The 12,329-nt window shown below is 56.8% G+C and overlaps 2 protein-coding genes across 2 annotated transcripts; both read right to left on the reverse strand.

Moving 5' to 3' along the window:
* Positions 1-506: 506 nt before the first annotated feature.
* Positions 507-5,890, reverse strand: B0I36DRAFT_248158 (uncharacterized protein; the record flags this gene model as incomplete). Its single annotated transcript, XM_046150359.1, has 2 exons — positions 507-568; positions 634-5,890. The coding sequence occupies 2 exons, from the start codon at positions 5,888-5,890 to the stop codon at positions 507-509; spliced, it is 5,319 nt and encodes a 1,772-aa protein (XP_046008996.1).
* A 2,874-nt stretch (positions 5,891-8,764) lies between these two features.
* On the reverse strand, positions 8,765-10,138 carry B0I36DRAFT_365445 (interferon-related developmental regulator-domain-containing protein; the record flags this gene model as incomplete). Its single annotated transcript, XM_046159134.1, has 1 exon — positions 8,765-10,138. The coding sequence occupies one exon, from the start codon at positions 10,136-10,138 to the stop codon at positions 8,765-8,767; it is 1,374 nt and encodes a 457-aa protein (XP_046008997.1).
* Positions 10,139-12,329: the final 2,191 nt, after the last annotated feature.

The following is a 12,329-nucleotide window of genomic DNA, read 5'->3' on the forward strand; positions in this document are numbered from 1 at the left end:
CCTCAGAAGCCTGCGGGCCATGCAGGCGTGTTTCCTTTCCCATCTCCAAAGAAGACCTGAATTCCATGTCGCTGGTGGTATCGCGATCGTCCCTTGACAAAAGCAGAGCAGAAATCAAGAAAGAATTCTGAAACGTCTCAGAGCCGTAACGTCGTGATGCTGGTTTTTGTGTATACCAAAGAGGAGCGACACTTTTCCCAGAGAAATGATGACAACTGCTGCTTGCTCTCCAAAACCCAAAATCAGATTCTCTGCATACCCAGAAATCATAGAAAGAACACCTTGACATGCAGAAATGACGAAATGACTCGGTCTATCGCTAGCGGATCCCAGTCCATCGTTCAGGCGGGCCTGTTGCAAGATGGAGAAATAGTGGCCGTCAAAAAGGGATCGCTAATGCTGGTATAGTTCGGTACATGGCGAATACAGATAGCTGAGCAGTGGATAGATTTTGTTTTAGTTGGTTCACAGCCGAACGGAGGCGGGACGCAGCCGACGGCAAGAGACTAGAAAGTGTCTGTCTCTTGGCTAGCGGCAGAGCTGGGTCTAGCAACAGAGCCGAATGTGTCTGCATAAAGAATCAGTCATGAAAAGTTCACGTGAACGGTCGTGTCAAACATCATGGCAACTCACCTCGCTTCCTCCGTCTCTCGTTCTCGCTGTCGTCAATGCTGCGCGTCGGCGTCATGGCGCGAGGGCCACTGGGGCGGCGGGTAGGAACGCCAAGCGCGGTGCTCAGGTTCTTGTTCTCAGGCTTTGGGCTACCAGAGTGGTAGCTGCCAGCATGCGTGGCAGAGCCAGTGCCATAACCGCTATCGACGGCGCTAGCGTAGGGCATAGGGCTGGTCCTGTGCATCTGGCTCAGACGCGAGTTCTGAGGAGGGGAGTGCATCTGAGCCAACGGCGAACCCTCGAGTGGCTCCTTGGGCGGCCTGGGAGGCGCCGGCGATTGCTGCCAGCGGTAGGAGTCCCCTGTCTGGCCGGTAAGAGCACTGTTGTCACTGTACCGGTTTGTGTTCTGCTCGGGGAAGCGGTTCAGCGACGTCGCCGATCCGGCCCAGTCGGCAGATCTTGGCGACATGGGGTCGTCAAAGATCTGAGCGGACGACTCCAGCGCTGTACGGAAGCGCTCAGTCTGGCCAGCACGCGGCTGTGGGTGCTGTAGGTTCAGCGAATTGCGGTGCGCCTTGTACTTGGGATCCTCTGGTGTGGCATAGCTGACTGGAGGGCCTCCGTGGGTGCCAAAGGAAGAGCTTGGCTCAGGCCCTCCGACATTAGCGGACAGGTCGTACTCGGAAAATCCTGAGTGAAGCTTGTCCTGGCCGTAAGCGTCGTACTGATATTGGTGGTCGTACTCATCGACGGAGCCCGAGCGCGACGCTGGATGCTGAAGGAACTCCTCAGGAGGCTCTCCAGGGTTCTTCTTCGTGTTGTTGCTGTTGCGGAAGACCTTGCCCAAGCTGGAAGTAGTTGTCTCTGACCAGCGGGATATCTTTGGGAAGAACGTGGCGGAGCCGCGGGACTTGTGCTTCTTGCCATCCTCGGTGCGAGGGGTGTTCTCACTGCTCAACGAGTTCTGCATATGGTGCGATGATTGAGGAGGAGTTCCGAGGGGAACGGAGCCTCCACGGCGTTGCTGGGGAGCTGGAGAGAGGAATCCCTGTTGCTGTGGAGAGTACTGGTTGTTGGCGGTGACATAGGTGTCTTCGTAGTCCTCCTCGTTGCCTTCGGGAACAGTGCTGATGCGGTGGTCTGAGACCTTGCGGTCGTGCACGATCCTGCCGGAGTTCTTGCCAATGGAGAGGGGCCCAGAGTGGCTAGCGTAGCTGGCGGTCGATGTCCCTGCGTGGCCCTCCGGCTCATATCCTCGATCCTCGTACTGAGCATCAAGCTCTTGCTGCTCGACAGAGCGCATGGATTGCGCTCCGGGGCTCGCGTCAGCGGGACCAGCGGTCTGATGCTTCAGAACGTCAACATCAGTCAGGAGCTGCATAAGCATGTCCTCAATGCGTCCCAGGTCGCTGGCACCCTTAGTGCCAAGGCCTTGCAGAGCTCTACGCAGGAAGCTGCGCTTCTTCTTGGCAACCTCGTCCATAGTTCCGGCCTGTGATCCACCACCCTGAACTGATCTGGCACCACTACCAGGGAATGGCCGCGGTCCGCCGAGGTGGCGCTTAACAGTCTGCTCGGTGTTGTCCTTGATCTCAGTTATTATCTGATCTTCGGTATCGGCGAGCATGCGCTTGATGTCCTCGAAAGAATTGCGCATCTCAGCTGCAGACCGGACGAGCGTCACGAGCATCTCGGTGTCTCGAGCACTGCGCTGAGCATCACGGACCATGAGATGCTCCATGAGGGCAATAATGTCCTTGGACTGGATCCTGTCGATGCCGGTGCCGGTGGCAGCATCATACAGCGGCGAGCCCACGCCCTGCGACAAGCCACTCATCTGCCTTTGCGGCTTTGGTGTGCTGTAGAAAGGATCCTCTGAAGGACCTGCGCGTGGCTGGTCTACGAAGTCGACACCCTTGCCTTTCGCGTTACCCTCGCGCATCTCGTTGGGAGCGGAGGAGATGTAACCCTCATCACCAGCTGGGATGCCAGGGCTACCTGTGTTGAAGTTGGGGTAGGCGTTCGCGCCATAACCACCGCCCTGAAGACCATCGAGGCCAGGAAGATTGGCGATTGGGCTGGCTCCTTCATACGGGTTTGTGACCAGTGTATCCCTCTTCCGATCGCCAGAGGTCCGCTGCCACTCATCGTCCTGGTCCTGGCTGGGCTGGCGGCTGTGGTGAGCAGCGGCAAGTGCAGTGGCAGTGGCAATGGTAGCAGCAGCAGCTGCATCTGTAGCACCAAAGAAAGGAGGTCCAGACTGGCTGGCCTTCGGGGTCAATGCACGGTCATACTGGTAATGAGTCGCCTCCTGCGTCGGTGTCCAGTTGCCCTCGCGGTCCTCCATGTAGTGGTCGCCGGGCTGTCCCTCGACGATAGAAGGCGTCTGTTGCCTGGAGTGCTGGCCATCTTCGTAGCCATAGCCAATCTCCGGCATGGGGTTGCCCATATCAGGCAGACCAGTCGCGCTCATCTTGGGCTGCTCGTAGTCAGAAAGGCGATCGGTGCTGTGCTTCGGTGTCGACGCCAGGTTGAAGTTGCCCTGGGCGCGCTCCTTGAAGGACTTGTTTCTTGAGACACCGTCGCCCACGAAATCCTCGCCAGACACTTCAACAGGGTCTTGGGAGACATTCTTCCGCTTGAGAGCCTCGGCGGCGGCCTGTCGCAGCGCGGCACTGGTGATGGCGGACTCGGAAGCTGTTGGAGACTGCCTATACTGGGGCTTGGGGACCTTTCTTCCGTATTCATCCAAGTCGTACTCGACAAAGTCTTGAGAGACAGTAGAAGGCTCGCCACCGGCAGTCGAGATTGGAGACACTGAGCGGTGGCGGATGTCCTGCTCGGCCTCCATGGAGTGCTTAAGAGGACTGCCCTGGGCTGAGCGCGCACGTGTTGGGCTCTCTTCGTACGAGAACTGAGAATTACGGTAGTCCTGACCATTGTCCCCGCTGAGCATGGAGGGGTCGAGCATGGAACCATCTACCAGAGATGCCACGGCTGACTCGGGACCAGAATCGCGGTGAATCATCCGGGGGTTGTCGCCCACTAGGTGGACGGCACGGCCACCAGGATGATCGAGCTCACTGTCTTCAGTGTATGCCGATTGTCTGTAGCCCACGCCGGAGCTTAGAACGCTGCTGGCCTCATCGCCAAACTCGCGGCTGCGCATGTTGCTAGGGACAGAGCTCGGCGAATACACTCCCCGATCTTTTTCTGGGGATGAGAGCTCGCTATTTGTCGGCGCTATCCTCGAGTCTCTGTGGCCTTGGTACTCGCTGCCCTCACCCTCGGTAAAGCCAGACACGCTCTGGATAGGACTCAGGCCGCGTCGTTCTTGCTGGTATGGAACATAACGAAGGGGCGCGGGGACGTCCTGGTGGCCGTAGAAAGCTTGCTGTAGTCTTTCTTCCTCCTCATCGTACATGCCAGGTTCATCTAGTCGAGCCTCGTCGTCGTAGTCGTCGTAGTAGTCATCTTCCCCGCGAGAGCGCTCCCTCCTGAATTCTTCGTCTTCGAAGTCGTCCTGGTCCATGGTGCCACGGCGCGGGAGATTCTTCAGATCTCCATGCGATATACTCGCGTGCAGAGTCCCAAGAGGCTGTATTGTCTGAGCTGGAGTCCGCTCAGGCGTCGGGGCATCTCTGGTAGGCTCCATTGATGCCACGCCACGGGTCACTTCCTGCACTGGCGTCATCTCCTCGCTTGCAGAATGTGGCCGCTGACTCTCCGCGGACAGGATAGATGTCCTTGTCATCTCTGACGGGTTGATCTCGCTGGAAAGTGGCATTGGTGGCACCACCTCGTGCTCGACATCGCCATAGTCATCGGCATAATGTTGTTCACGCTTCGAGGGATCCCCCCTCCGTCTGCGACGCTGACGTTTGTCATCGCCCCGGGACTGTGACCGCAGGGCCGCAGCGGCTCCCAAAGCAGCGGCACCGACAGTAGCAGCAGCGAGACCATCCTTCCCGCGGTCGTGCCGGGTCGTGATCTGATCCCTGTAGACGTCCTCGCTGACTGAAACGTCGTCGGCACTGCTCTGTGGTGAAAGGTCGTTCCTTGCTTCACGTCCACGGCTTGTCTTGGATTTGGTCGAATGAGAGGTGTCTGCAGATTTCCGCTTGCTTGTCACGGAGATCTCTTCTCTTGATGCTGACGTCAAGCTGGAGAAAGAATCACGGTCTTTCGGGCGGCGGCTATCGCGCTGGCTGCGCTCTCGTTTGATGGCATCAAGCTCCGGCAAGATGAGGCGGCGGATGGCATCCTCGACTGTCTCCAGGAGCTTGGGGTTGTTGATCGAGATCTTTGACGACGAATATGAATCGTACGACCGGTGACTGGGCGTCAGCTGCGAGGACAGCACACTCGATTCTGCGCCGGAGATGAGGGAATCCTTTGGCGTGCTCCTTGACTTCCTTCTCGGGGAACTCATCCTGTCAAAGTCTTTCTCGCTTCCCAGACTGGTCCGGGCTCGGGACTTTTGTTTCCTGTCTGGTTTGCTGGCCTTCTCGACAGCTTTCTGCATCACGTTGCGCTCGTGAAGATCACTGCGTGTACTGCCGCGATTGCTCGACTTGTCAGTGAGTATGCTGTTTGCGGTGTCTATTGCGCCGACAGCTCGTGCCTCCTTTCCTGCTGGCGTGCGACCATAATCGTCTTTGCGCTGCGTTGGCGGCGTGTCATCCAGGAAACTGTCTGTCGGAATGCCCGAGATGTCAGACATATTGGGTGGCAGGTAGGAGACCTTGCTGTCAGAAGTGGGAATGAGAGGGCTCGACGGCTTTCGTCGCCGGCGATGCCCGGGATCAATCTCGACTTCTATGGGGTTTCGAGAGACGTTGGACTCTTCAGTCGCCGAGGCGTATGAATGCAGACTTCTCGCATCTTCGGGCTCGTCCAGCTCACCGCGATGGTGAGAGGCTTTCCGGGAAGACATCTCTGTTATTTGTATGTGGTCGTTCGTCCCACGACTTTTGGAAGAAGGGGTAACTCGCACACGAACGCTTGGTCGGCGATCGCGCGAGCCACTCCCTGAGTGATCTCCGGCGGACTTGCCGCCCTCGAAGTATTCTATTAGTAGTGAGGTTTGTGATTTGTTGGCTCGATGACTACGGGTTTTTATTGTGACGGGCGTGCCGTCATCGGGGAGAGAATAGTGTGACCTCTCGTCGCCAGGCTCGGCTAGATCTGAGGCTTCGTCCGGCGATGGCGGGGGAAGCGCGATTTCGGATTCGGTGGGTGCGGGTAATGGTAATATTGTTCTCCTCTCGACCCCCATGGCTTTGCGTCAAGAGGCTGGGTTGGGGATTGTGAAGACGTCAGGCGCACGTCTTTGGAGCTTGAAACCCAGCTGTCTTGCCACCTGTTTGGACTGCAGCTGCCTCAAAGCTCGGACTCGGTGGCGGCAAATGTAATGCCTGGCTGCGGTGCGGGATTTTGGTCGTTGAGCGAGTCGAGGCAGGATGACCGAATGGTGTCGCGCAAGATCAGCGGATTGACCTTGTAGGAGGCATCGGCTGAAGTAAACAATGGGCAAGGGGAACAATGGGACTAAGTGCGGTAAGGCTAAGTTAGCCAAGCGGTTCTTGCAAGTGGCAACCAGACTCAAAGAATTGGGGACGGTTGTGTCGGAAATTGAGAACTGATGTTTTCGAAACACGCACTTTCCAGGGAGGATCAGAGATTGAGGCTTTAGGAAGAATTGAGCCCAAGTCGCTGTGGTTGTATTGTTGATGGTGGTGGTGGTGCACTCCCGTAGTGTGGTGGTGGTGGAGCGATAGAGTAAGGATGAAGCTTGTTCGGTCTGGCGAGCTACCAGCGTCCGTCGGCAGCACAGAATGTCTCTGTGCGCATCGCCGTCGTGCGAGTGAATCTGGTCACTGCTCTATGAGGCCGCTGCCAATGGCGATTGACAGAGGCGCCTCGTTGCGCCGAATTGCTGCACGAGGATGAGCAAGTGGTCACCCATGCAGCACGGCAAGAGGCTGGCAAAAGAGCAAATGGGAGGAAGAAAAAGAGCGGTACAATGTAAAGAGGAGGTGTGGGAGAGGGACGGGGCAGGCACACACACACACACAGAGAGACTTGGAGGGTGGCGGGTATGGGAGCCGCCTCGACGTTGTTTGGCTGTATCCGTGGGGGATCCTGGCCGGTCGACCCACGACAGATGGCAGGGCAGGCCCGCCTGTGCGATGCTGGTCACTGACACGAGCGCGATGCTCCGCTGCCAGATGGAGATGGTCAGAGGAGGGGTTGCTGTCTGCACTGGAGCATCAAGCAAGCAAGCCCAGAACGCTGGTATCAGACAAAGGCCGGGGGCGAGTGTCGAGCAGTGCCTGTGGTGGTAGAGTCGCTCAAGGAGAGGTGGCGGTTGTGCGTGGCTGGAGGCTAGGACAGGACGCCATGGAATTATTATTGTTGAATGCAGGAGGGAGCTTGTGAAGCACCAGCAGGCCAAGGCGACAGCAAGCCGAGGGGATAAGAACGAGCGAGGAGTGGCAACCGGCTCTTCACAGCTGAGCAACGCGGGCAGGCTGTCAGTGTCAGTGCCCCAGAAACAACTCGACTTGGAGGCTCCAGCTGTCTGCTCGCGTTGCGCCTGCCTGTCGTCGACCAGCGGGGGGGCTGGGGGGCTGGGGCGGCGGAGAGATCCTGGCACGACCTTGGTGATGCGCTGGCGTTGCTTGACTGGTGTGACCAATGGCGCGGCCGAGCACCCACTTGTGCGCAACAACGTGACGCAGGGGCCAGGCTCTCGAAGTCGGGAATCACACCTGCCAGAGCGCAATCAATCAAGCACCGTCACATCTCTCCCTAGCAGGATCTCTCGTTCGTCTGTATTGCTGATGCCGAGGAGACAAGGAGCGCCTGGCAAATCAGGCGTGGCCGGCCTGCTTGGGCGGGAGAAACCTCCAGCGAATCGGCTCGCAAAACATCGCTTTCAAGGACCCCAGCCCCGGAGCCCAATATGCACGAACCGCACCTTGGGTCGATAGCCTGCATTCCTGTGCCGCTGTCAGTGCCCAAACTTACATGAACTACTACCCTTTGCTCGCTCAACAAAACTCCAGCGTGCTCTTTCCAAGTTGGAGCATATTGGCCATGGTGACTTTCGTCGTGCACGATTCGTCTCGTCTCGATCTAGCTATTGACGGAAACTGACCCCTTGCCATTTCTTTTTCCCGAACATGTCTCAGCATCAGTCTTTTAAACAATGCCCATGAAGGACCGCGTGTTACGTGAGACAATAATACTGGGCCGGCCGAGGACACGGCAGTGCGATTTGTATCGGGCTACATCCCGTCCGTACTGAACCGCGATGCCCGGCCGTGCCGTGGTCGAACCCTTCACCTCCATGCCTCTCTTGTCAACTAGTCTGCGGTGCCCTGCCTGCTGATAGCTGTTGTATTCGCCCCACGTCGAGGTAATTCCATTGTTGACACTTCAAAAGACCCTGAAGTCCGATCACCGCCGTCCAGGAGACCTTGCAAAGCTCACGGTTGTCCTGGTGGCCCCAGCGCTTTTGGCAGGGCGACCAGCCTTGCTAGGTGGGGCGGGCCTTTTTAGTTAGCTCGCCGGCCCTTGCCCACACGGCTCGATTTTGGACGAGTCTAAAACGAGATCACGCTGACACGTTCTGGGTCTAGAAAGAAAAACCAGCTTTGGTCCTATGACGATGTCATCGAGGGGGTCAGACATCTCCACTTAGCCTGTGACGCAAAGCACCAACTGGCCAGGAAGGTCCATCAATGGCATCAAGGCTCTACGCAACAACAACATGAAATCACAACGATGAAGAGACTATACATCTCGCTTCACGGAGCACCAGATTGATTGCACCAGCAAAACTTCATAAAGACCTGTAATTGCGAAATCTCATACCATGCAAAACCACCGCACCATATCTAATATCAAACTCTCTGATGAAATCAAACCGTACCCAGTAAACTCCAATAACTGTCGTCAAGCAAACCAGTCTATCACTGGCATTCCGTTTCCTCTTTCATGATAACCCGAAATCCTCCGTGTCGTTGACTTATGAAACCATCCTGGCGGTTGTCGTCCAGACCGAGTCAATGACCAGCGCCTGTGTATGTAACCGTATCCCCGCGTGTACTCTGCCGATTGTCGAGTATTTCTATTGTAGTACAGCTCAAAAAACCATTGCATTCCTGGCAGCCTTGGCCTTGCGACCCTTCTTTAGTGATGCAGTGTCGTTCTTTTTGCCGTTTTTGGGTCTGCAGAGAGCCTCGGCTTCCGCCTCGTCGAGAAGGTCCTTGACCACTGGGTTGTTTGTGTAGTGTGTAGCCAAGCCACCGCGAAGAACTTTTGTGAGCATCTCGATGCGCACAGAGAGGGCCCAGGAGTCGATGGTGAGGCTGATGTTCTGGAAGCGCAGCTTTTCCCTGTAACCAAATTCGCGCTCGTTCTCATCCAGGGCAGTGGAATAGCCGGGTCCTTTGCCTCGCTCGAGTGAGGTGACAACACTCTTGAAGCTCTGGTGAAGCTGCTTTCTGTTCTTCTTCGAGATGAGCTTCGATGACTCCTTTGTGAGCAGGCGCATCCGGTTGATGAGCTGGGGCTTGTTGTAATCGAGGCTCCACACCTCCCCATTCTCTTGTTCGTATTCGCGGAGGGATTCGCAGATGAGTGCGATGTTGAAGCCAGCGGCGATCTGGACGTCGACGTCGGTGCTGTCGAGTTGTTCGATAAAGGCGTCCATGGCTTCGCTGGCCGGGCTTTGCAGATCGTCAAGTTGGCTGGCGACGAAGCCCCACGCCACTAATGCAGTAGTGACGACAGGGCCATTGTCAGGTGCGTCGATACTGGCGCCATCACTTGCGACGATATCTGTCAAGAAAGTGAGCAGGCTCTCTGCATCGTGGTCGTCGCCACCGCCGCACATTGTAGCGACGCTCATGGCGATGATGCTTTCTGTCTTGACAATCTCTTCCCCCGAGTCTTCGCAGACACCCTTGAGGTGTTGGAACGTGCGGCCATATATGAAGTCAGACTCCATGCTGATGGTTGTGATCTGGAGCGCCTTGAGAGCAAGAACACTTTCCTCTGTGGTGCTGCCGCCGCGGATGCTTCTCATAATGATGGGTAAAAGGTCGTTGATCTGGCCGTCGAGTCTGCCTTCGGCATAGTTGTGGCGGAGGAGGTGGCAGTATCCGCTGAGCATGGTCTCTCTAACGGCAGCGCTGCTGCGTTTGCGATCGAGAAGGCCGACGATGTTGTCCTTGAGTCTTTCGTCCCATGGCTGGGCGGCGGTGGCGTCGTCGTCTCCATCCTGGTACTCATCAGAACCATCTGATAGCTGGTAAGAACTGGCGACGCTCTGTTCGTTGTCTGAGCTGGAGTTTGCTTCGTCTTCGGAAGCGTATCGGCTCGGGGCGCGGGAACCGCCGCGAGATGGAGTAGGCGACACCATGGGCGAGTGTAGGGCGGACTCGGGCCGTGAGCGAGCCTTGCGAGACATGGTCTTGCCGCTCTCCAGCAGGGCTTTCTTGCGTAGGTCGTGCATGTTGTTGGTATTTGGATTGATGTATACTTAAGCGTTGGTTGCGTGTGGTTGGGGGTTCTGGCCAAGCTCGTTCGATGGATGTCAGGTGTAGGCGTCTGGGCTGTGCAAGTATGCTATGGCGAGTGTTTGGAATGACGAGCTTGGTTTTTGGCAAACGTAGTCCATGAGGATGTTGGAGGACGTTGGGTGTTATATGGGTTTTCTTGGAGACTGCACACTGCAACGGAGAAAGGTCCTGACTGGCGTGTTTTGGGCAGCTATCTCCGAATGGTAGTCATGAAGCCTGATGTACGGGCTGGGCGTCGGAGAAAGGGTCGACAGGGCTGTGTCTATTGTGATCCAGAGTGGGAGTTGAACTGGGAGGCAAGAACCGGGGATAAGGTGTTTGAAAGGCGCAAGAAAGAACTTTTAGCAGATGGCGGATTTTGTGCGATACAGGTAGATCTTGCTGCAAGGGGGGCGAAGTCGACCGGGCTGTGTGAAGGGCGGACAGCATGCGCCGGCGGCTTAAAGAGGCAAGCAAGGTTCAGCAGTTCCAGCAGGGCCGCAGCTGTGATGGTGGGTGTGGTGGTGCTTGACCAAAAGTTTTGGAGGCGGGCGCTTCAAGGTGGAATAGCGTCATGCGGCCCGCCTTGGTGGGCTGCGATGACGATGCGATGGGGCTCCTGGGCAGAGAGCATCCGCGAGCCTTGCACAAGGCACCAACTAACGTGCTTCAACTACAGTGGCTACCTTGCATCTGCTGGATGATGTTCGCGACAACCTCCCCTTAGAGTGACTTGCTTAGCAAGCAAAGAACCACGCTCAGAAGCACACTCGACTTAGCGCTCACTGCAAGTAGTTGTGACTCACCCTCGACCGCCTGCACAGTGACTAATCAGGCAGATGATGTGGTGCAGGAGGAGCTTCGTACAGTCGAAACGCGTGGACAGCTGGTGGAACTGGAGGACATCGAACCAAATGATGAAGGTGTGGACGGATGCCATTCTCAGATGTGCATAAGAGATCTCTACAGCAGGGCTCCAATGGTGATGTTGCCACGTGATGCCACCATGTGCAAGCATACCAGGTACTGTGTCGCAGCGGGTAGGACCCGGGAGAAGGAGCGATAACCATTGTTAGAGCCCAGAGAATTCAGTGCCTACAGAGTACGTTATTAGTCGAGGCCACCTGAGGTTTAGCATCCCCCGGATGGGCATGTGATCAAGTGGCCTAGCTCCGTGGCCCAACACCCCGAGGCTGTCGCAGAGAGGGCCTGCGTGTAACCACCCGCTATTCTCCCTTATATTGTCTGCAAACATCCTGGGTATGACATGGCTTCAGGCAGTCATTACCTGTCCGTTCTCGTCCCTCGAGACTGTCGAGCCCTGCTGGCTGTGATCGGCTCAGCGTCGAGGATGAGGACGACGGCCCCGGGGACAGCAAGAGACGTGGCCCAGTGGGGTCCCAGGCGGGCACGGGATCTGGGGCGGCTCCACTTGCATGCATGCACTTTGGACCCTGCCGAATCACCAGCCTGGCAGCTCCTGTACGAGCCCACCTCGGACGCGCCTTATCGTGCACCGAGGCATGAGGCAGCTGCGGTCGTTTGAGATACTCGCTGAACAGCCAGGCGACGAGAAACAGTAGTTCTTGGGATATAGTGCGGTCTAGAGATGCCTCGCTTGGATGTTATCAAGGTCCACCAAAGCTCCCACCGTGCTACTGGCGTCTTGGGTCGAACGAGAGCATCGAGGGGCCTGCTGCTGCCTGGTCCATTCACGTTGGTGATAAGCTTGCCCCAAGGCCGCCCCACCAAGCACTTGGGGCATCGGGGGCGTCTTGACTTACAAGACGGACGACGTCGGATGCTGACCTGGAATGAACTCGAGATCCTTCGCATGGACAACAACCGTCTGAACTTCGAGTCTGGTATTTTTTCAGCCCTGAGAGAGCTCTCTGCTTGCTCACGCTCAAAGCCAGGTGCTGCAGTACTTTCAGCCAATAAGAACCTACCTGTGTAGGGTGTGCTGACGCAGCTAGCACGGACCAAACCAGACCTCCATCAGCTCTGGAACGCGGGGCACTCTCTCCTCAAGGACAACCACCAGCTGTCCACCAACGCTGATCCCGGGTGACTACTCGCCAACATCTCTCTCTCTCTTTCTCGTACATCCAGGAGCTCCTGATTGTGGAAGAGCCTGTCTCACTG

The sequence above is a fragment of the Microdochium trichocladiopsis genome (genome assembly GCF_020744255.1).
Source record: "Microdochium trichocladiopsis strain MPI-CAGE-CH-0230 chromosome Unknown B0I36scaffold_8, whole genome shotgun sequence".
Taxonomy (NCBI): domain Eukaryota; kingdom Fungi; phylum Ascomycota; class Sordariomycetes; order Xylariales; family Microdochiaceae; genus Microdochium; species Microdochium trichocladiopsis.